Source organism: Cyrtonyx montezumae, unplaced genomic scaffold (genome assembly GCF_038088225.1).
Source record: "Cyrtonyx montezumae isolate F1298 unplaced genomic scaffold, pur_monq_1.0 scaffold_3, whole genome shotgun sequence".
NCBI classification, from domain to species: Eukaryota; Metazoa; Chordata; class Aves; order Galliformes; family Odontophoridae; genus Cyrtonyx; species Cyrtonyx montezumae.
The window spans coordinates 62,116,131-62,141,515 of NW_027072034.1; the positions used below are offsets into that span (position 1 = coordinate 62,116,131).

Here is a 25,385-nt window from a genome sequence, read left to right on the forward strand (position 1 = left end):
TGGTGATGGTATTTGTTGTAGAATTTGAAGGAGAAACTGAACAGGAATACTTGGGCTCAAAGTATGTGCTGTGTTACAGATTTTTTCTTTGCTCAAAAGAATGCATAGCAATAATCATACTAATTAAAAAAGCCCTTTCCAGAAACAGACCTTTAATATCAAAGCCTATTAAAATCTGTAAAATAACCTCTGTTCTGTTCTGGAAAACATGGGTGGTGCTGATTTTCTTCCTCTAAATAACAAATAGCTTTGGACATATTCAACCGCATTCTAACCTTCAGACACACATGCTACCATAAAAATGCATTTCCTTACATAGTATATTAGTATGTACTTCTTTTATCCAGGTATAATGAAGGAACAAACCATAAGGAAATTCTTAGAAGCTTCATTTTTACATTCTCATTTGGCAGGTGACCAACATTTTTCTTCTCTGGATTTTGGTTATGATGTTTATTGCTACAGCTCAAGCTCATCAGCAAACCTGTTGTTATCCAAAATCCTTCTTTCTCCTACTATCATGCTGACAATGCTAAAAGCATTATGCATTCAATTTTATTACTCATTGATTTATCATACCTGTAGAATTTCAGCCATAAGATTTAACTTACTTTCCACTGCAGATTCTATTGTTAGTTTTCAATGTATCATATAAAACTACAGAGAACTAAGCAAGAGTGCTTACAGAGGTGGGTAGCTATTATTGGACAATTTAATTTACTGTTTGATAAACAAGGAACAGAGACACTGGGGAGTTCATGAAAGAAATCCTTCTCAGAAGAGCTCTCAATTTTTGCTGACTTACAGTCCTCTGTTTCTATTATCCTTTCAATTTCTCATTTTGGCTTCCAAAAAGTAATTGAGATTTGACCCTGTGGTTCAATATCTTCTCAGTTTATGAGTTCACATTTATGTACTACTGCAGTTTGTGCCTTCTGCAGGCTTTGTGTATAAACATCATGAGCCAAATCATTATTTGCTGTAGACTGATGTAACTGCTCAGATTTCAGTGGCACTACAGCTGTTTACATCAGAAGAGGCTCTAGACACAAATTCTAAACATGAGTGGCATATCTCAAATATCTTTCATGAATTTAAAGGAATTTTTATCTGAATGCTAAAGTAGGATTTACCTAACCCTCAAGAACACTACTTTTTTATGGACATTTTCAATTTATTCATTTATTTTATCCTGCAGACCATGACTATCTCTGTAAAGATATCTGTGTCAAACAGGAGTTAGAAGAATATCACTGTTTCCTGAGGAGGTCAGCCCTCGACTGCTTGGCATAAGGATACAGATATTGGTGACCAGGAAGCCAAAATAGTATTACAGTTACGAACACATATGGATTACCTGTCCCAGCTTCCTTTTTGTGTGTTTCAGTAAAACTGTATTTAGCCAGCTAGTGAAATACAGTTATAATTAAGATGCCAACTGTTTTTAACAAGTAAAATATTTTCTGCTATGAACAGAGAAAACATCAATAATTGTGTGATAACTGTCTACAAATCCTAATTTTTATTAACAATCTCTGTACTTCGACTAATGACATGTTACCTTATGCATGAAAGGTCTTTGAGATTACTTATTTTCATTGCTTTTTTTTTTTTTTTAAATCAATGTTGTATTGCCAGCTGTGTATACTACCAGAAGTAAGAAACCTTTGGAGAAGATTTTCAGGAGAGAAATTGATTAAAATGACCTTATATAGCTTCTGTTTTCCAGCTGATTGGAACACAACCTCACTGGTCATCAACCAGTTGCAAAAATTACCTCTGATCACCACAAAAAAGTGAATGGAATTTCAAACTCATGCTTTATCATGGGAATGTCTGACAGGAAGGGAAATAATGCAGACAATATAGAGCGCTGGTATCTTAGATGCACAGAGACTCCAGATAGAGCAAAGGAAATGGATGTGGATATGGATATTATATACATTGTGCCTTGTATAGTCATCTGGCCTCATTTTGCTCTCAGATCACTCCACCAGAAAAGTTAAAAATAAAAAAGTAACAAAATAAAGCAATGGTTAACTCTGAGCTGTTTCCCCAGCTCTGCTCACTAGACAATCCAACCCATTCCCAAGTGAGAACAAAAGAAGTAAATACAAAGAGCAGAGTGGCAGCACGAGTGGATGAAGAAGTGACTTATTTTGGAAGCAATTATAGTGTTAGGTATTGACAGGAGTGAGCTGAGTTACAGACGTCTGTGTTTACATAATTCCATTGTTCTTCACTAGAATTGTCCTGAGTTGGTAGGGAGTTTAGCCAGTTCTCCTATAAGTGAATTATATAACTGATGTATTCCCAGAAAAAATAAAATACCTTCCATATTTGACAAATGGATAAGCTGGATGGCTAAATTAATACCTGTAGAGGCACAATTTTCAGTGCGAGGATATAGAGTATCGCTTCAACCTCTGCCACTTACCTTCCTGGGACCCTAACTAAGTGTACACAGATTGTTGCTTTCTTAATATCATGAGGACAAAGTTCTGTACATACGTTGACCCATTGCGATATTGAAAAAGCAGCTTCAGAGTGTCTCTAGGGTTGAGGGTTGAAGTACTTGATAAAACACTGCCACTACAGTATCCGGTACATATGGATTAGAACATGAGGAAAAGGCTTGTTTTTAATGTGCCTTTTAGAAAAAAAAATAGCAATTGTACACTGAGTAATCCATTGTGTGCTCCATTATAACAAGATCACTCTGGACAGATACAACTAAATACAAATGAGCACAGAGATGCCTTCTCTTCTGATTAAGTTAGTAATCTCTTAGCGTAGCTCTTTAAATCCATATTACAAAGTTTTTCATCACTCTGGAAAAATAATTTTCCAGTTTCAAAACTGAATGTATCTGGCATGATTATAAGTGTCGTCCCCCCCTCCCCCTTTTGATTATATTCCTGTGTTGTTCCAACCCTTTGTTTTCCAGTTCCAAATCATCTTTCACCACATGATGAACTTTGCAGAATACAATCAACAGGTTTTGTGCTGCTGGCAAGGGGGACATTGCAAACTGCCTTTCATTCAAAAGACCCTGCAATAAAGAAAAACATTAAGAGATTGAACCCCCTCCCAAAGTTAAGGTATGGCATGAAAAGTGGTCACTGCTTGAAAATGGACCACCTGAACTATTATGGCAGCCAGCCATTAAATCTCTGGAAAATGTTTTCCACTTCAAATGCTGTTCTTTAAACAAAAATCTGCAGGGTTTGAACACTACAGGAGAGAGCTGGACTTCCAAAGCCCCAAATGTTTGGGAAGAATAAAGAAAGGGTATTTACCATTTGTTAGGCATTTTGTTATTGACCATATTTTTAATTGCACTAACAGCTCTTTGATACCAGCAAGTCATTATTGCAAGAGGTCATTGTGAAATGACTGTGGGACATTTCTCAGAAGGGTGAGATTTAATCTTCCAGTGCTTCCTATCTTGCCATAGCTGGAAGCACTGGGTCTCCACAACAAGCATCTTGCAGTGCTCCTGTACCCAGAGTCCATACAGCCAAAAAAACTAACCCAACTAATCCTAACTTTTCCCCAGTATCTGCTATGGAGAAGACTTCTCCCACTATACACTCTTCCACATTCTTGATGTAACACTTTGTAAGGCTTGAAAGTGGGAGGGTAAGGATTGGGACTGCCTACCATCTAGATAACAGAACAATAAAGTAGAACCATAGAATCACATAATTGTTTGAGTCAGAAGGGACCCTTAAAGGTCATCTAGTCCAATGCCCCTACAATGAACAATGATCAGCTAGATCAGGTTGCTCAGAGCCCTGTCCAACCTGACTTCAAATGTCTCATCCACAACCTCTCTGGGCAACCTGTTCCAAAGCCTCACCACCCTTATTGTAAAAAACTTCCTTAAGTCCAATCAACAACACACTTGTAGCTTTTATAAGGTATTACAAATGTCTGTGTTTGGAACCATAACAGTCATAGTTCTTGAAGTAGCTTTTTAATCTATTTGTGTAGCCAGTGCATTGACAGTTTTGTCTTTGTTTCTCACCAGAACCTGTTGATGAAGCTGGCATACCAGATATTCCTAATGCTCTCTGCATGGTATCATTCATGATTGCTCCTGAAGAAGGAGCTCAGGATCATTTAGGTTCAAATCTTGATTCTGCCACTGACTACTCTGGTTGAGTTCCAGAAGTCATGCAGTCTCTCTACCTCAGTTTCTTACTGATCAGGGAGCAGAAACACCACTGCCAAAGTATTAACAGCATTTTTATTCTAATGTACTATACGTTATGGGGATCAATACAAAGATGCTTTTATACAGCATGGAAAATTGAAGGTTATTCAGCTGAGCTTTTTTGGGAAGCTGGAAAACATCTAGCAATTTTGAGGATGTTTTCTTCCTGCAGCTTATTAATACCAAGCACTTGCTTCTATTTGCCAGTTCTAGTAAACTAGCAGGCTGCCAAGGTGCTAATGAGCGTGCAGTCTGAATAGTAATTCCAAGGCCATTGGTGATGATGATTAGGAACACTCCTGAATATAGATGGTGCTGTCTTGACCCCCGTCTCTGCCTTCAATTTGAATGAGTTCTACTCTACTCCAAAAGATTTTTCATCTCCTTTAGCAAAAAAGTTCAGAACATTTTGTTTTGTTTTCCAATAAAGCATGCTGTCACTTCTGAAAGCACCCCTTATGTAAGAGAGAAACGGTAAAGATTTGATTCCATACTCTAAACTTGCTCAAGGAAGAACTGCACTGTGACTAGAGCAAACCAAAGCAATGAAGGAAATGAAAGTAGCTGCTGTCAGACACGATCTGAAGCCCTTCCATAGCTGCAGAACTTTGATTATGGTAGTCAGGCTTTTTTCTCTTTCCCATCCCACCAACTCCTTGTCTTCCACTGCTGTTCCACTTAACAATTTATGTAAGAATGTGAAGTGTGGCTGTCGAGGCCAAAATAATTTTGAAAGGCGAGGCATTGCGTCCAGCTAACAGCTAACCAAGTTTTTCTTGTGAGAGAGCTTAATAAAATGATGTTATTAGCTTCTATTCTCCAGTCATTGAGCACTGAACGTCTGCTGGGCTTAATGAATTCCAACACAAGCAGCATGTCAGATCATTCTCCTTTCAGGCTGGCAATGTATATATTGCTCTAGGCTTCAAGCAGAAAAGTTGAGCTTTCTCCAGTGTAATGGTTCCTGTCAAGTTCAAGCAACATAGCACTGAAAGGTAGAGGCATCGTGCTTGTGCTCCAAATGGTTCCTTAAACAAAGAAAGCATTCTACATTTGGAGCAGAAAATGAAGTTTACAGAGCTCATTATTTCTTTAAGTAGGAAATTCATCATCTGCTTCTTGAAAGTAGTTCTTTAATTTCAGGTTTTGCTTTGTTTGCATGTACATGGGAGAGACTTGCACTTCCTATGATGGTTACAGCACAGAACTGTATGCTTGTAAACAACCAACTTCATTAAAGAAAAAATAATATTTACTATTTTCTATTTTTTTTTTCTACAAATATTTCTAAAGAAAAAAGATTCATTTAAAAATTCCAGGACAAAATTTTAGATCTAGATGGTCAACTTTGAATCAGCATATTCTTGGATCCCCAAGTCCTCAGCTGATGGATTTTTCCTAAGGCTACAAAACTAAGTAGTTTTAAAGTAATGCTATAATCTTGGCTGCTGGTAATAGCCCCTGGCTAACTACAGAGATTTGCTTGGTTCTTGGTGTACATTGCTTATCCTGTCACATAAATAACTGGATACAGAGTTCCCCATCCTAGTAATTGAAGGTTTGCCTGATCTTTTAAAACGTTCTGTAGATGAAATGTGGAAAATAACAACAACTGGGGCGTTGTGACCAAATTTAACTTTGGTAATCTCCAACTGGTTGTCCATTCACCTAAGCACCTTTCTCACGTACTGTCATTCCAAAGCCAGATACTTTTCATAAAAGCTAAATATTGTCCTCTAAAACCACGTGCAAGATAAAATGTCCAAATTAAAAAAAAAAGAATTTTTCTTCAATTAATAGAAAAAAGAGAATTATGAGTCAGATAATAAACTACCTCTTATAGAGCCTTTTAGTTCAAGTTAATTCATTTCAACCACAGATTTTATGTCATAGATCAGTGTTAAACACATAATCTTTAATTTCAAAAAAAGTGGAAGTCTAGTTTAGATTAACTAACTGCATTTCTGATTTTGATCCAATTAAATCATACATCCTCAAAAGATATATAGATATTTAAGAAATGTTATTACTCAGATTCTGGATTCTGACACAGAATTTAGGGGAGGGGGGAAAGGCAGGGTGGGATGGGGAGAGAAAAAAAAGATAATTTGAGCAGGAGAGAGTTTGGAAGACAGAAAACATCAATGTGAACATCTAAACTCAAGACTTCCATGACTACAAATTTTCCCAAGATATTGTTACTGTTTTCTAGGCTTTACCAAGCACTACTGATTAGTTTATTAAATAAATGTTTCGTTAAGGGAACCAACAAAGCACGCAAATGCCTGTATTTCTAAATAGTGTTGTTCAAGTCTGAATGTAAGTTAGTCTTTCAGCAGATGCATACACAACTGCCTGATGCTCAACCAGAAGGGTGAGACACACCTTGCTCCTGCTAGAAACAATGCCAAAGGTATTCTATTAGTTCCCATCCAGCAGGCAAACGCTTTAAGTATTATAAGAGATAACACGAACAGGGAAATACCTGACTTGAAAATAGTACATAAAAAAATGCCTAATTCCTCTGCTGTCCTGAGTTTTTCAGTATCCCAAATGTAAGCAAAGACTGATCTGCCTTTTACAAGAATATAGTATGCATTTCTACCTGTGGAATCGTTCTGTTCCATAGAACATGACCACCATTACATCCACCTTCACATGGCAGATGTAACTGAAGGGGCCCTATGATACGTAGCTTGCTGCACAGGAATTACTTCCCGCAATGTGTGCTCTGAGCTTTACACAGCAGGAGTGTTTAGCACATCCATCATATGACAGACTGGAAGTCTGTGGAGAAGAGAAACAGTCCAGTAGCATTCGAGGAACTCTGTGATAAATTCTCCAATGTCAAAGATAGTGGCAAAAATCTGAAACCCTAAAAGAGATAATAAAGGGGCTCGTGTGGAGATAAGCAATGTAATCACAGACAACAGTTGTGAAACAGAAAGCATGTACACTTGTGTTAGTCATTAATAGTGTGAAACTAACTATATGCCAATGCTGCAATAGAGCTAATATGTGCTAATGGAGTAGTCAGGAAAAGACATGGCACCTTCTCAGACAAGGACAGAATTCAACATTGAAAATCAATTTTAAATAGTGCATTTAGTATTTAGGCCATCCTCAGAAAAAGATCTAGCAGAAAGAGCTTCCCAAAATAGCAATGAAACTGATCAGAAGTGTGAAAAGATTTTCATTTAAAGGAGGCAAAAAGATTAAGAGTTTTTCACCAGTGGTGAGAGAAGGATAAGGAGACAGAACATAATCAGACATTAAAAGCCAGGTCTGGCTAATGGCAGTGTCATTGAGAAGCCTTTCATTAACTTCAATGGGGGATGGCACATGATCCTTGTCAGCTAATTATGATGGTTCTTTCCTGACACAGGAACAGAGAAGGTACTAAGTTAAACATACAGTGAAATCATATTTACTATCTGAAGTACACTGTTGCCTGGACATTGAAACAAGGAACCTGCTGAAAAACAAGGGTAGTATTCACACTTGTGCTAGGTACAGAAGTGCATACAGACAACAATCATGGTAGGGAAGCACCCACACAAACCTTTCAGAGGCAGGAGGAGCAGCTCAGATGTGGCTGACACATGGCAGATCAGACTAGGAACAACTCCTCAGCAAGAGCAATGAGGCAGTGGCACAGGCTGCCCAGTAAGGTGGTGGAGTCTCCTTCTCCAGAGATGTTCAAGAGCCACGTGGATGTGGCACTGAGGGATGTGTTCAGAGGGCATGGTGATGATGGGCTGATGGTTGGACTAAATGATCTTAGAGGTCTTTTCCAACCTTAATGATTCTAAGATTCTATGCCAGTACACAATAACATGGGACAGAGCTTAACAGATGTGTTTGTGGGCTCCATTCCTTCCAGAATGAGGAGTTTGACCAAATCAGCAGCTACACTACACAGTGCACTTGGGGCTTCTGTGGAGGTACTGAGAAGTTGCTTGGCTGGTTTCGTTCTGGAAAATGTCTAGAGGACTTATTTATGATTCCTCACACTCATCCAGCCAGCAGCCTGGGTTCAACAAGAAACTCTTTAGCATGAGTAAAAATTATACTGGTAATTGTTTTTAAGTGATTTCTCTAGAGCTAGTGCAGAGGTAAAAAAAAAGTCTAAATGCTCGCCTTAAGCCTTTTTCTATACTAAGTTTCCTCTAGTGCTCTTCGTGTGATAATTACTGTTTCTAAACTGCTAATTAAGCTTCTGAAGACAGAAATGCTTGATTGTAGTGAGTTTCAAAACACTGGTGCACTGGGAGAAGGATTTTATCCTTGAACTCCACCTGAAGATGAGCACTTCAGAGTTGGTACGCATCATCATTTGATCAATCCCACATGCTTTTCAAAACCATCTTTCAAAACCCATCTCTGATCAGAAATTATTTTGTATCATGTGAGGTTGTGATGTGTAAGGATTGTCATGGCTAGGGCCTTAGTTCCCATCGTTTCATAGAAAGGCTTGGGTTTGAAGGGACCTTAAAGACCATCTAGTTCCAACCCTCTGCTCCAGACAGGATTGCCAACCACTAGATCAGACACTAAATCAGGCTGCTCAGGGCCCCATCCAATCTGTCCTTGAGAGCCTCCAGGGATGGGGCACCACAGCTTCTCTGGGCAGCCTGTGCCAGTGCCTTACCGCCCTCTGAGGAAAGAATTTCCTCCCAATATCTAATCTATGTCTTCCTTCTTCTGTTGCTCTTTGCTACGAATCTGTCTACCTTTAAAATCTCTGCCTGAAAATATAAAACTGTTTGGTCCCAGAATACCCTCACCTCATCCAGAGTAGTTGATACCACCTTCGAATGGTGCTCCTTCCTTCCAGCCTTCTAAAAATGTTCTCCAAAATGCTGGGAGTAATGAAAATGTGACAGAGCAGCAGAAAAGTTGATCACACTATCCCATTTTTCCTGTTGTCAGATGGGCCTCAGTCATTTGTCCAAAAGACAGCATTTGGGACATAGCATTTAGGGATGAGGAACCTGAGAGAGGCACAAAGGACTTAACCAACAGACATAAAAAAGAAAAAAAAAGGATTACACTAAGTTTGTAAACCTGTTATGTGCAAATCAGTACTGAATTCAAATGTACTACACTGGTCTGCAAGCACTGGACAATTGTACCAAGTCATTTTGGGGTAATGCTGAAATGTGACATGCAAGGGAAGGAATCTGTAAGGAAAACAAATGCAAAGGGAAGGAAAACAGGATAAAAAATATCAACAAAAGCTTTTCCTGAGACAGTTTGGAATTGTGACTGGAGATGATTAATTAAAATTTAAAACCTGGAGCTGCTGGGATTTATCCACCAGGTCTGAAATTCATTTTTAAAGGATAAATCCTTTTCCTTTACTGCTATTTGCTGCTGTCTGATGGCAAAGCTGCTCTTTCAAGGAGTTATTCAGTAACAAACTGCAGCCTGTGACCAGGCAGGACACAGGGAGCTGATGTGATCACTCTGACACGAAGCTGTGCACCTGGCATTTTACTTGCCATGGCTAACACATAACTGAGATCTTTTATTCAGGCTGTTACATCAACTATGGGATACACACTGGAGGGTAGTTAAACACACAGAGTTGGTCTTATTTGTCGGTGATTACATTCAGGTATATCTGTATATTGAAAAATACTTGTGCACTGATAAACACGACTGGTTTTTGGCTGATCTGATGCAGTGCTCTGGGGGTTGGGTTGTCAATGGAAGAGAATAGCTGAACCTTTTGTTAAAAAAATCACGATATTTTTGTGTCAGCCTTCCCGTCCAAGCTGCCAAGAGCAGGAAACCCTTTATGAGCAGAAACACCTGTGGATTTTTCTCATTTTTGTGTGCATACCTCAGTGTCCCGAAGTGCATTCCTTGACTCATGACTTTGTGCAAGGTCAGACTCGGCCCTATTGTTCTGTGAGACCTTGGGGCAAACATTTGGCCTCCGGGCCCCGTTGATGGGAATCCTTGCACGGGGTTAATTGCAGCAGCATTTTAAATGGTTATCAAAAATCACTCTTGAAAATTACTTCGGAGATTACAGTTCAGGTCTTATCACGGAGCAATTCCAATAGTGAGCAGCGGGGTGGGGCTGGCCTGGGGCTTGCTGTACCCTCAGTTCAACTGCCCCGCTGTTGGGAGCAGAGCAGGCACAGGCGGTCACGCATGGAGAGGTCTCATTTTGCTGTGGTTACCACAGCCGCTATCTCACGCGTACATCACGTTCCGTGCACTGACGCTCGGTTCCAAACAAGGTGTAACTACTGATCCCAGCAGCGGAAAAGATAATAAAACAAAACAAAGCTGGGAGCTGGGGGATTCCATATACGACGTTCAACTGCTCCGCCAAACTTCCCGGTGCCCGGCGAGCGTGCACGGACGGCCGCCCACCGCCTCACCCCCCGACGGCCGCAGAGGAGCGGCCCTGCCCCGGGGCGGACAAAGGAGGGGAGGCGGGGAAGCGCCGTGGGCCGGGCCGCGACGGGGCGGCCCCGCCGCCACCACCCACAGCGCCGCGGGCCCAGCCCGGGGGCGGCCCCGGCTCGGCGGGGGGCAGCGGGCCCGGCCCGACGGCACCGCCCGCCCGCCCGCCGTCCCCGGCCCGCCTCCGCGCCGCGCCGCGACGGGGCGGGCGGCGGCTTCGCGCCCGCTGCCGGCATGGAGGCTCCGGGGCGGCGCGGATGGGCGCGGGGGGTAACGCTGCCCGCCTTCCTCCTGCTCCTTCTTCTCGCAGGTCAGCGGGACCGGGGCGCCGGGGGAGCGGCGGGGATGGGGGCGGTGCGGGGCCGCCAGGTGCCCGTCCGAGCTGCGGGCGGGGGGGGAGATGCCGTGCCTCTCGTGGTTGGAGTGGTTGTGCGGTTCGGGAGGGACGGCCCGTGTAACGCGGGGTGGACTGGGGGGCTGCCGTGGCACACCGAGCGTTGCCCAACTTCAGCACTCGCGGTAACTTCCAGGGAGGAAGGGCTCCTCGCTGCTGTCGGGGCGCGGGCTGTTTGAATTAGGAGGGGTGTTTCGTCGTCCCTCTCTCGTACAGTGCTAAAAGCCCTTCTGGGTCGCAAAGGCGTTGGGTCGCTGTCCTGTCCCGCTGCTCTGCTGGCCTGCAGGCTGGTGGGGACGGCTGTCATGCCGCCCTGTAGTGTGTAGCCCTTCTCTAAAAGGGGTGACTGCTCACGCAGTCGGTGGAGCCGACCTGCTGAAATCTGCTGAGTGAAATCAGGATGGTGAGGGTTAGGATGGATCAGCAGCATGGGCAGATTGCTGTGCAACCACTTGTAGAGGAGCCTTGCTGCAATGTGGGAGTTTGTGGGCAGGAGGTGGCCACAGCACTTGCTATGATGAGGTTGGGTTGCCCAGACCCCAGCGCATCAAAAACTGGGTCAGAATGGATGACAGGCAGGAACACGTCTAGTAAGGAGTGGCTGAGGGAGATGGGGTTGTTCAGTCTGAAGAGAAAGCTCGTGGGAGACCTTATCACTCTCTATAACCACCTGAAAGTAGGTTGTGGCAAGATTTGGGTTGGCCTCTTTGAGTTAACAAGTGATGGAACAAGAGGGAATGGCCTCAAGTTGAGCCAGGGAGGTTCAGGTTGGGTGTTAGGAGCAATTTCTTCTCAGAAGGAGTGGTGAGGCAGTGGCACAGGCTGCCCAGGGAGGTGCTGGAGTCACCATCCCTGAAGGTGTTCAAGGTGTGGCACTGAGGAACATGGATAGTGGGCATCGTGGTTGGACAGTGTTACCTTGGTGATCTTTTGCAACCTTAATGATTTTGTAATTCTATGAGTGGGAATGTGAGTGAAACCTGTTGGGAGAGTGAGAGCCCAGGTTTGGCTGCAGTGAGCGCTGGGCTGCTGTGCTGGGCTAGCAGGGCTTGAGCTGGTACTTGAGCAAGGGCAATGCTGGCTGCTGGTTGGGGAACCCCAAGCAGCCCTAAGTGTCACTCTGGAGCACTCCAGCAGGGACGTGGGGCAAGATCCAGCCTGCAGACGGCTTCATTCCCTTCTCCTCCGACCCAGCAACACAGTGTGGGAGGTAGTTTGGCCTCAGGTTCTTCTCTGAAATCTTCACTGGAATACAGAAAGATAATCTGGTGTGTCTTGACATTTTGAAATGCTTTTTTATTTTTTTAATTTTAAATTATTTAGTACAAGAAGAGATTGATACAGCCAGCTACAAAATACCCGTACACAATGCATCTAAATATGAACTCCTGACTGAAATTTGGAATGAGAGGGAATTGGCTGCCATTTGAATTGTGGGGTCAGGCCAAGCCTCAAGTGAAGTCCTGTGATTGTATAAAACTGTTAGATTGCATTTTCTTTAAAGCTGTACTCTATGGCTTTTTGTTGTTGCTGCTGTTTGACTGCATGAATGTTATTTTTATTCAGCAGAAGATTGTCTGGCTCAGTGTGATAATGACTGCAAGGCTTACTGCTGTGATGGGACCGCTCCCTACTGCTGTTCATATTATGCCTACATTGGGAATGTCCTTTCGTAAGTATATTTGCTTTCCAGAACAACTGATGCCCACTGTTCATGGACATGTGAATTCAGGTTGTTGGAAACTATGTTTGGCAATAAACGCTGGCAGGGTTGGGTTTGGGGTTTTTAGTTGTTTCTTTCCTTGCTGCTAACAAACATTGTTAATCCCGTAAGGTCTCACGTTGCATACATTTTTGAGGCATGCTTATACCAAAAGCTTGCTGAAATTAAAGGTTATTTCCTTAACTTCTGTACCCTGCTGGAGCCTTTGGAAGCACACTGTAGACATTCTGAAAGCTTTGCTTCAAGTTCTTCAAATTAAGAGGACTATATGTAGAAAACTTGTATCTTTTAGTTGAAATGCTTGGTTAAAATACCTGAGTCAAGTTGCTATTCAAATATCTTGGAATTGAGATCCTTTTTGTTTTGATTACTATCTTTTTCTTCTTATTATTGACTTGCTTGTTTTCACTACATTGCATTTTGGCTTTTGATGGGGTTTGTTGAATAGATTCAAGGTGAGGGTAATCTGATCCTTTAACGCTGTGGTGTGAGTAGCACGTTTCACAATGCTGAGAGAACCAAAGCAGGTGAAATGGAGTGAGTATGAGTATTTCAAGTGTAACTATTGATAAAAGTCATAGTCTTCAATGCAGGTGTTAGCTCTGCATTGGTGAGGAAGAAGAGAAAAGCCTGTGTTCTAGTGGACCTGACTCCAGGCTCTGGGCTTAAGTTAAAACTCGTAAGTATTTAGTTTGTATGTGAGGACAAACCTAAACAAAACATAAAATGTTCTCCAAGACAGGGCGTCTAACCTTGTATTTTGTTAATCTCTTCAATAATTTCTTTACCCTCTAGCATTCAGACTGTGAAAAATATAAATGTAGCACTGAGGGACTGGTTAGTGGGCATGGTGGTGGTAGGTTGACACCTTAGTGGTCTTAGTGGTCTTTTCCATCCTTAGTGATTCCATGACTATGTATCTTGGGTTTGTATTCTTAGCTGAAACCAGAGAAGGAATATGTAGTATGTCAAGTGGACTGCTCAGTGCTTGGGAAGGAGTGAGTGCAAAGGTAGTAGCTTTTTCTAGAAGGACACCTTCATTGCAGGTTTTGTTTCAGCGGTGTACTTGGGGAACGTGTCACTGTTGCCTTCAGCTTATTATGTAGCATCTTGAAAGAGCAGGCTTAGAGATGGCATTTTAATACAGAATTGATCCACAGCATTTAAAGAGGATCAGACAGTTCCTGGGCTAAAGTAAATAAAATGATGATGGAGCATCAGAATCCTTCATTCCTCTGGCAGTAAAAAAGCGTGCATTTAAGATTGATTACTTTTGGACAATGACAAGTGATTTATTTTCCTCTCATGTAGGGAATATCTACTTTGACTTTTTTTTTCCTTCTCCATCCAAGATCACCATCCTGTTTAGATGCATGGGAAGATATACTGCGTTTGAATAACTCATTCCTGTTCATACATGGTTAAGAAAGATGGATACAGTAGCACAGTATATCACATTGTAAGAAGGAAGGTTCCCATAGAGCAGCAGAGCAGTGCGTGAACATCATTGGCATTTTCCTTGCCTGACGTCAGAGCTGTGCTGTGGAAAGGTTTGACCAATGGATTCTTTGGAGTGACTGCAGAGATATTCAAACCATGCTTAACACCACATTCACACCTACTTTTCTGTGCGCTTATTTAACCAGCATAAGCAGCTGTTGAATTAGAACTGAAGTGCAAGTGACACTGGCATGTTAGAAAGGTTTGTGTGTATCTGTATGCATGCTGAAGTGGCTTTTACAGATGCTGTTTGTCTCAGTGTGACTTGAAGGAGGTAGTTCATTCTTCTCATTTTATTATGGGGAAGTACTTCAGTTAATGAACTCTGCAAGTCAGAAGTCATTATTACTCCTCTGACCTGACATTTTGTGTGATTGAGCCATAGTTTTTGTTTGTTTGTTTCACTAAAAGCTCTATGGGGTGTGCCTTCTTGAACATGCATAATCTCGTTTTGACAACTTCAGGCATTAATGAATTGACCATCTGCCCTGGTAAACTCTTCTGCAGTTAATTTACTAACACTGCAGGGAGATACCGCCAGGAAATGAAGGCTGAAATTCTTAATGTCAGCTCTTAACTTATCTGTGAGTTTGAAATGTGGCCCTAAATAATCACTGTGACAGTTCTTAACTTTATCAGTAGGCTGGTTGAACTCTGTCAGCCTCGCATGTAAGATTCGCTTTGTTTTCCTTTGTCTTGCTCAGGGGTCAGTTCTTCAGCCTTCCTTCGAGCTCGCTCCAGTATTTTCACTTCCTTCTGGAAATGGGGCAGTCAGAGCTAAGCACAGGGTTTTGAAAGTATCTTTCTTCTGTATTTTAGCATCACTGAAGACATAAATGAACCTAACAGTCTCTTCCAGGTTTGAGTCCTAAAGTCGCTGTCCTCAAAGCATGTCTGCTACTTTAAGCCTGCAGATTGCTCTTTGCTATTGTTACCAGCTTTGCATCTAGTGCTACTGTAGAGCCAGTGACTTTAGATTCTAATTTTAACTATAACCATAACCATAACAATAACCATCCCATTTCACACCATGTTGGCCTTTGTTTTATGTGACATCTTTTCCTGAAAAAGCTTCATGTTACCTCACCCCAGAATGATGAACGTATGAATTTACATTGGAGGACACAATCCTTGGAATCTGGAAATCACTGCTAATGACACATATTTTGATGTCTTACTCTGAACAACTGAATTTTTAAATCTTTTAGAGATTTAATCCAGCAAGCTATGACCCTGATAGTTCCACATAATTATATTCTTTCAATATCTTTGTTTTCCTGTATCATCATTTTTGATCTTGCTGCTTCCAAAGAGTGGACTTTATCTGCATGGCTATTTTTAGAGTGCATTTTTATTGTCTGAAACACTGTTAGTAGTTCTTAGTGTTTTACTGGCTCATCTGCTTCTTATAGATGCTCAGTGCTTCTTTGTTTGTTTACCACTAACTTTTCTCCTCTCCGTTCTCTGCATATCTTTCTGAGCTTTCTGTTCTTTATCTTCTCCAGGGCATTTTTTCTTCATAAGGGTAACTTTCCCTTGCAGTTTTGGAAAAGCCTTTCAACATGCAGTAAGTTGACTTTTAAAACAGTTCCATGTTTTATTTTACGCTTTTCAATCTTCTTTTTCTAGACTTCTATGCCAACAATTGTGCAAACAGAATAGAAACACCAGCCAGTAATATGTATCCCGATTCCTGATTTTAAAACAGAGTCACTGTGACTAGATCATCACAGAATCACAGAATTGTAGGGGTTGGAAGGGACCTCTAGAGATCATGGAGTCCAACCCCCCTTCCAAAGCAGCTCCCTAGCCCAGGTTGCACAGGTAGGCGTCCAGGCGGGTCTGGAATGTCTCCAGAGAAGGAGACTCCACCACCTCTCTGTGCAGCTGTGCCACTGCTCCGTCACTGCACTGTGAGGAACTTCCTACATACAGTTGTGTGGAACTTCCTGTGCATCAGATTGTGGCCATTTCCCCTTGCCCTATTGCCACACACTGCTGAGAAAAGTCCAGCCTTGTCCCTTTGCCTCTTACACTTAAATATTTATAGATGTGGATCAGAACCCCTTTGAGACTTCTTTTCTCAAGGCTGAACACACCCAGGTCTCTCAGCCTTTCCTCATAAGGGAGGTGTTCCACGCCCTTTATAATCTTTGTAGACCTCCGCTGGACTCTTTCAAGGAGATCCGTGTCTTTTTTGAACTGGGAGCCCAGAACTGGACACAGTACTCCATGTGGGGCCTCACCAGGGCAGAGTAGAGGGGAAGGATCACTTCCCTAGCCATCTTCATCACTGATACTTAGGCAGCCTTTAGCTTTTAGGTGATTAATTCTCTTCACTCATTAAAATGAGATTAAACATTGAGATATTCCATGTAGGGTTCTGGAGTTTTCTGTTTGAGGAAATTGTCATCTTTTTAGGCATCGGGGAATTTTTTTCTTTAGTCAGATGAAGTTTTTGCAAACATCCTCCAGGCTGTGTGCATCTGTGATTAGCCTGTTTTTCTTTCTGCACATGTAGAACAGATGCAGAGTTACCAGCTTACTAGTATTAGGATTTCAAGGACTGTGAGAATCCCATAACACCACATTTAGCTGGACTACAGGTATAATCTGTAAGCATTTAAGATCTGTGATCTGTAAATTCATGAGCATCTCTAATGTAAAATGACCCATCCTTCCTTCTCCTCCCCCTGCTTTTCACAATGCCCTTTCAGAGCAAGTTGTTACAGCCTTAATGTTCCAGCTATATTTCCCTTCCCACGAGTTTTCATTAATTATAAACTGACATTATTTCCTCTGAGGTATATGCATTTCCTCCTTTTTAGGCATTTAATGCTCAATAGTTAGTCCTTCTAAAAATGCTGTATTTCTTAGACAAATTACAGATTTCTGCTTGGACACGGGCAATGTAATAGAACTGTTTATAATCAATAAATGAAAAGATGCAGGAACACTTGGATGGTTGGACTGTTCCTCCTGCTCAGCCTTCTACTTCTCATCTAAAGGTAGCACTGGGACACCCTTGCCCGCCTTCAGCATAATTCCAGCTCTTGGAATCAAGAAACTCAAATTCCCTTCCTCCTCAGAAGCTAGTTTCAGTGTCTGTTGAATCACGGGTGACTGACTTTTTATCAGCTTGCCTGTGTTGCATCTGCTTCTGCAGCTTGCTGTCAGGCAAGGGACCAAGAGGACTGCAGTGCGTTTTCTCTCAAACCTGCTCCAGATTTGCCTCCAGCAAAAGTATCTTCATAACTAACCAACCAGAAGTGTTTCACCTTCTGTCACTCAGAGGAGTTGAAGACATCTGCTTACTGCCTTCAGCTCCAGCCTCAAATCTGGGCACCCCTCAGAAGCTCCAAGGTACAGAGACTGCATGGTGTAGGCAGGAAGGAAGGAAGGCAGAAAGAAAGAATGGGAGGAAAGGAGGCAGAAAGTACAGTTAGCATAAAAATCACATGCAGGCCTCAGCCTGCAAAGCTGAATTAAAAACCGTATACAGTGAGTGAGTATCTCTAGGTGTGGCATTTGATATGAAATACTTCACATCCAGTAGTACTGTGAGAAATGTAGATGACCTCAGAGAATGACAGTTTTCTTCATGCAAGAAAGAATGTCCCTTAAGCTGATTTACCTGATGTGGCAGTATGGAATGGAGGGTGGGAGTGGAGGAGGAGCACACTGAAGGATAGATTAACATTTGAAGAGTTGAGAATATAGAGGCATAGCCTCTAAACTTTATAGTGAATTAAAAAAAAAAATCAGGAAGCTTAGTATTCACTGTGTATTCTGAATAATTAAAATTAGATACTTTCAGGCGTCCCACAACAAATATGTGAAGCAACATATGGGTCGGGGACAGTTCTGTAGCTGCTCTTCAGCTGCTTGATATTCTGCTTAAAATAAAAATGGGTTCCTCTTCATCGGTGCAGTGTTCAAAATTTCTTGTGGTTGGAGCACTTCTTGAAAGTATGGAAAACTGCACTTTGCCTGACAGTTACCATTTCATACCCTTGGCTCTGTAATTTCTGATACAATGCCAGCAGGTGAGACAAAAGCTTGATTCAGTAATCATCTGGCTCGTGTTGATGCTTCTGGTCAGGACTGTCTCCTCAAAAGATCATGCAGTGCAGTTTAAACTACTAGATGACAGAACGGAAGCCCAAGGCTGGTTTTTTAAGCACTGGGCTGGCTGTAAACATGTTGCTGGGAAGGACAAGACTCCAATAAGTGGACTTAAACAATTTCCCTTCATTCTGGGTAAGAGAGGGATAGAAGTTCAGATTTTTAATCCTTGGTCTTTACCATGTGCCATACCTGTGGAATTGTGCTGTTTGTGCTTCAGCCTGGGGAAAACTCCACCACAGGGGCATCCAGCTTGCTCTGTGCAGGGGGCTGATTAACTAACTACAGCTTACAGAAAGACCTGAAATCACGTTTTCATTGTAGGATCTGCTGGAGAAAGAGCTGATAGTCAAAATGTGACCTTTGCAAAGCGATTGAACTTCCATTGTTTTTTGTTCCGTGCCTATTGTTCCAGCTCATATCCTTCAGTAGAGAATGTGCAGTCAGATTTACGACCAGAGCAGTGTCTGCTCCTATGATGGATGCAGAGGAAACCCTTGTCAGCACCAGATTTAAAACACAGGGCGTCTCTTCTTTAGCCCATTGTGCTTTTAATTCAGACTCTGTGTTGGGACAAGCAGCTTAAAATGGAAAAAAAAAACTGTTTTGCTTGCCAAACAGGGAGTATCAAAAGATAGCTCCTGTTTTTCACCTCTTTTTTCTTTTTCTTTTTTTTTTTCTTTTTTATTTTGCACAGGGCATCTGAGTAACTGTTTTGTAAATGTTTGGGACTAAACAAAACTGAGTTCTTTTGATGGTTTGTTTTTGGAAGTTTAGTGTTGTTGTTTTTTTATTAAGTAGTCATAAGAACTAGAATGACCTGGAAGCTTTTGCAAGCATGCAAGTTGTGTTATTAGTGAGAAAAAAGGCCAGCGTGGTTCTGAGTTCTTGACATCTCTGTGGATCATCTGTTTTACATCGTTTAGAAGACTGCTAGAATTTGGACTGAACATGGATGTGTTGTGGTATGAATCACTGTAATGCTCTCTGTGGCTTACAGAAGACTCACTGAAGTGGAGGAAATAAACATTCTTAAGGGATTCAGTGAAATGAACTTGCTTTTATTGCACTGTTTGTTTCTAAAAGGTATTTTCAGTGAAAAGGTGAGGTAATTTTGTGTATATCACTTGTAGTGGTCTGATTAGGCCTGGAGGAGTCTGTTGATCACAAGTGGACTGTCCTTTGTAAGAATGTTATCTTCTGTCTGTTATTTTTTCGTTGTTTCCTTGTTTTTTTTTCTTTATCCTGGAGGGGAAAGATACACCTCTGCATTCAATAAGAAACTGTAATTTTGTTCAGCTATCTGTACATCCAAAGCTTTCAAGAAAATTCTGATAGTCTGCAAGGCATCCATTCAACAAGGTAGTTAAGTGCGTGTATAACTTCAAGGCAGTGAGTGGTTGCAGTGAATCGTTTGTCCTGTTAAAATCAATAGCTAATTACTACGTACTTCAGTGGGGACTCCATGCACTGGCTCTAATGGGACAGTTTGTAAGCGCAGGTACCTTGTTGAATCCAGCTGTCAGAAAGAAAAAAAAACAAAACAAAACACTTTTTTTCCTTCACATCAATGTTCTCTGCCACTCCGTGCTCCCTTGTTCCCACTTCAGGTGCTACTTACCACAGTGCATCACTCTTGAGGTCAGGAGGTACATGGGACAAATCCCACCTCAGCTGACTCATCCATTCCCTGCATTTCGCAGATAAAGGCATGCCTTTACCCTCAGCTGAGCAATTTCTGTTTTATTGGCTAATTCTGAGTTTCACAGAGTTTGGAGGTTTCTCAGAGGATTAGTCTTTCCATTTTGTACTGGTTTCCCTGTAGTAAGTAATATCAAGCTGACTGAGAGCACAATTATTAATGAAGATACTTCTGGGTCAAAAACTAGGCAAGAGGGCCATATGATGCTGTGCACAGTGTAATGGCAACTAGTCCAAGTAAAACTTGTAGCGCTCCTTCAATGTTTGAACAGTACTGTCCTAGGAAGATAAACTCTCATTGTGATTTTAAATGTATCTCTTCAAGAGACAGAAACAAAGTTTGGAGCATGTAAGTGAGTGATTAAAAATTAAAGGAAATGAGCAACTAATTCACAGGGCAGTCACAAGTTCCTTTGAGATTGACAACTACAACTAGATGGAAATTCTGTAGTTAATGTAATCTTTAGAAACTCTGTGAAGTTTTCATAATGATTTTTCTCCATTAAAAAAAAATCATGGCATTTACATTTTGAATAACTTACAATATCAGAAAGCTCTTTTTTTTTTCTTTAATGAAATATTTTTTGTAAAACTCAGGATTTGTCTGGGTTCTTACTATATGTGTATTTATTACGGGATGGCGAGGCAGTGATAGCACAGACAGCAGGCATGCTCCATCATCTTAGCTCCCTATTTTGGCCCATCCACACAGATAAATGGTTTTTACTAATATCATTAAATGGAATTATTCCTTTTACGCACAAGGGAGGCTTGCTTTAATGATGAATGTTCTAGCTTCTCTCTGTATTGAGTACTGTGATACAGTTTGTAACAAACACCAGAGGTACTAAGGATCTCCTATTGTTAAAACATCACCTGTTCATTAGCCGAGCTGCAGTAAGCCTTATTTGGGGTACCTTGTGGTCTTCCTACACAGCTCTCGAAGCATAAAGGGATTGTATAAGCTATCGCTACCCCCTTCCTTCCATAGTCAAGGTGATCCAAGGATAGCACAACCAAGGCACTGTTGCCCTGTAGCTATTTCCAGCTGCTGAGCACCAGTGTTTGCAGACACCAGTGTTTGCAGACAAGGAATAACGTATAAAATTCTGTCCCTAATGCATGTGCTGATGTTCTGCCATTTACTGCTGTTTTGATCAGTGATTCCCCAGCACTGTTTGCTCCTGTGCTGTCTGTGCATCTGTATTTTTCCTTCCAGCAGCAGGGTGAGACAGAACCTGGAGGTAAGCAGTGTTCCTTCCTTTCACAATGCCTCTGCAACAGACCCCTGAGCATGGAGAACACAAGAAACAGAAACACTCTGATAATGTACTGAGAATGCAGGGACAGAAGACAGCGTTGGAAAGACCCAAAATTAATTACTTACAAGTAGCGCTTATAAATATGATGGTGTTTAAATGTTACATGATAGCAGCTCTTAATTCTTTTGTTTGGATTAAATCCTTCAGCAAGTCCCCGAGCTTTAAGGCCTCTCCTTATCTGCTGCTTTGGAAATGTAAACCAACAGGAAAAGAAATAAGCAGCCAGCACAGATTTATCACTTATGTATTATTGTTGGGACTAAAGCAACGCTAATCATATTTTGTACAAGACCTTGGTGAAATAGATCACTTGGAATGTTTGAGATTTTCCTGGAAGAATGGCGAGAATTTTGTTACTATGGTATTTTGTATTAAAAAACGCAACTTAAAAAATGAAACAATCATCCAAAGGTTTCAAAACAGCTTTATACTCGCAGTAGCCTGTCAGGCAGAGAAACAACGTTTGGGCATTGCACGCCTGCTATCCACGTAGAATGGACTAGTCAATTATAAAACAGTATAAATGATCTCAAACAAAGGCAGATTATCTAGGCCATGGGCAGACTTTTGATTATTTGGAGCCAAAGCTTGATGTGTGAATTTGGACACTGAGTATGCAATGGATGAGCATATTCCAATGAAAACCTCCTGGGACAGAAAGTGACCTTGCATGTGAGGGCTCTTTCAGTGTCATGACCAGCACAAAAGCTCTTGCAGTTGTGAATGAGATGCATAGTGTTAATCTGAGGAGTTAGCAACCTTCCCTTAGAACTTCCATCAGAGTATCTCATGTGCAGATGTTGCACATTTCAACAGCAGTAGTTATTTTTGTCTGCCTTTCTGCTTGCTGACAGCACTGCAGTGTGCTGACCACTTGCTATTCTGCGTGGTCCTTGTCCCCAAAGACCTCAGTGAGGCTGTGTCCAATGATAGCTAATGTATTTACTCGTCTGAAAGCTAATATTGTTTGTTCAGCCCACTGTGGTAACCCTGTGTTTGGCTTGGCAGTGGATGGCCTATTTACATAAATTGAAATTATGAAAATGGATGACAGAATCGCCAGTCTGCTTACCTCGCATTGCTTTCCTCACGTGGCTCCTTGCAGAGATAATGTGATATTAAATTCTGGAGGAGAGCAAAAGAACAGAGCTTCAAGGGGATGGGGGATGGCTGAGAAGTTATGCCTATATTCTCCATTTAAAATTGTTTTAAGTAAAGCACAATTCATCTTCATTCTTGAGCCTTCGTACTGCTGAATGAAACTCAGTGATCAAATTAGCATATTTCTAGAAATGTAATAAAATGTCAGCTTGACAGTAACACTTTCAAAGTCGCTGTATTACAGGGATGGTGTGTGTTCTGTGCATTTCTGATACCACGTTGCATCAAGAAAATAAGATAATATGCTGAAATTAAAGGGGAAGCTATGGCATTTAACATCTGTATTTAGTAAACTTACACTGTCACTATCTTCGAACCTAAGTTATTTCAAATTAAAATCCTGTATCAGGATGTTTTTCCTGCACCATCCCCGATCAACTTTTCTTCCCAGACACAGTGTGGGGATGAGCAGCCAGCTCAGGAGATGGCTGATACTGCCTGGCTGCCTGGTGCCACAGGGAATGGATCTGATGACCTAGGAAAGTCCTTTTGCATTAGCCACAGAAGTAAGAATTTTGAGTCCAGGCTGTTCACACCTTCTGATGCTCTGGTCCAGCTGGTAGATACAGGGATTCTATCCTGTGGTCCTGTGAAGTTGCAAGCTGACAGCAGCTATTTACAAGCTGACCTCCAGATTGGTGTTTGCATGGCAGACAGTGGTTGGTATTATTTATCTCTCAGGCAGAGTCACCTCTGAGTGTGAGCTGGACTGCGTGCAGCTAGATAAGCAGCCCTGCTTTGTATCACTGCAGTTTAGCAAGTCATAAAGCAACTTTGTCACTCTGGTTTTTGAGCCATGCATCCTTGTTTAGAGGAAAATTTTGTTACCTCTGACAAGAGAGGTTTTGTTCTGCAGTTCCGTGAACGATTACCCAGAAGGATGTCCCAGTGGGCATCAGGAGAGCCCTGTGGACCCCTCTGATGCCATCCCACGGGACCCTGCTTGGGCGGGGAGTAGTGGGAAGCTGCAGGGAGGCTGCTGCCCTTGGGAATCAAGAAGTGCTGAGTATTCATTAGACTGTCAGACATTTTAACAAGTTCAGGAAAGTAACACCTGTAGATTGTGTAATTTGAAATCTGTCCTAAGTTATAGTGGAGTACTTTTGAGATGACATCAATTAAGTTTCTTCTGCTGCTTCATTTTCCTTCCAGAGAGGAGCTGTTATTGCAGAGCTACCATCAATCCCAGATTACCCCAGGAGCTTACAGCCAATAAGTTAGGCCCTTGTCAAAGACTGACTTGTCTCTTCTGTTAGAAAGTTGTGTTACTTGAAAGTTCTTGGTGCATAAAACATGGGGAGGTGACTCTTCCATGGGGACACCTGGTGTCTGATGCAGAAAGTCTCTGGGGCTGTGTTGATCCAGCCCAGTTCTCAGCCTCTTGGCTGCGACAGGGATGGGGCCCTTCAGAGAGGTTGGCATCTTGTAAGTGGAGAGGGCAAGCTTGCTTCATGGGTGCATTCTTGCACCTTCTCAGTTATCTCCCAGAGCCACTCAGTCATGACACACCCTTGCCACTAAGAGAAGATGCAGAAAGTCCTTTAGCCAACATAAAAACAGTAACTGCTTTGTGAGACCAGTACCTAGGAAGTCAGTTAGCAGTTAGCAGCTGTAGTTTAAACCTGAAAGAGCTGTGCCTCAGGGAACAGTTTTCACTCCAGCCTCGTCATGCATTGATAATTTTATCTATGTTTCAGGTGCTGATAGGGCTTTGTGATGAGATGTCATTGTTTTTCTAGGCTGAGTAGTTGCTGTGCTCACAGAAAACATGGGGTGTGTGAATTTGTGAAACAAGTCAGATGATATGTCACTGTTATCTGTCACTTGAATGGTTTTAAAAACTGTCAGAACTAACAGCTCCTTCATAATCTCTAGTAGCATCTCTATGGCTGTTTCTCTATTTTTCTCACTGTCCTGTTTTTTTCAACTTGTATCGGGAGATGCTGTTGATTAAGTGAGCAAAATTGTCAACCCACTTGATTTGCACTGACTTACACTGGCTGAAAATACAGTCCAGTGTGAGAGAATTTACAATATTGTCCCCTGTAACTGACTGGCAACATCATTTGGGCCATCGTTGGCCTGTCCAGGAGAGGTCTGCACCAGCTCCGTGGCCATATGGGTTCCTGGTGCTCCACTGCCTGTGCTCAGAATGGAGAAGCAATTTTTTTTCTTGGTAGTGTCAGCAAAATTCTCAGACCAGTTTCCCAAGAGCAACACAAGCCCATCTGACCAGGAGCCTGAGCCATAAAACTGGGATTGGAGGTTTTCTCCCTGTCAATTTAAGCCATATGCTTTGGATTTTATGGTCTAACCTACTTAGGAAGTTGCTTGAGGCTGAACTTCAAACTGACCCTCATTTCATAGCCAAGTATTTTCAGTGCTGTTTTATTCTAAGGTTTTTAGCTGCTGTTTCCTCACAAAACAGCCAGCTTATTTTGCTTTTTGTCTCTGTCCACCTGCTTGGCATGCCAGTGGGCTGGAAAGGCCCTTGTGATGTCTGCAGTGACACAAAAGCCTTGGCAGCGAGCAGCTTGCTTGGAAGAGCTTCCTCACCAGGCTCATGCTCTTCTGTTTTAGCAGCTCCAAACAGGCCCAGAAGCCAAAATAAAAACAGTTTGGCCTGGAAAGTGCAGCTGTTCCCCAAGGGAGACCATGCTGAGCCTCTCATGCTGTAGTAATCTGCGTGGCCATCCCAGGGCAGATCTGTCTGCAGCCTTTTGTGGGAGCTGTTGCTGTCCCTGTCCTTGTCACTGCCAGCAGAGATCTCTTCAGAGGAAATTCTGGATTTCTGTCAGTATTTCTCCTGTGCTCAAA

At 42.0% G+C, this 25,385-nt stretch overlaps 1 protein-coding gene across 1 annotated transcript in view; it reads left to right on the top strand.

Moving 5' to 3' along the window:
- The first annotated feature begins 10,846 nt into the window (after nt 1-10,846).
- The window catches only part of CYYR1 (cysteine and tyrosine rich 1), a 54,190-nt gene continuing 39,651 nt past the window's right edge, over nt 10,847-25,385 (top strand). The window contains exons 1-2 of the mRNA XM_065741823.1: nt 10,847-10,952; nt 12,603-12,708. Of these exons, the coding sequence (XP_065597895.1) occupies nt 10,877-10,952; nt 12,603-12,708 (182 nt within the window). The 5' untranslated portion in view covers nt 10,847-10,876. The remainder of the gene's footprint in view (nt 10,953-12,602; nt 12,709-25,385) is intronic.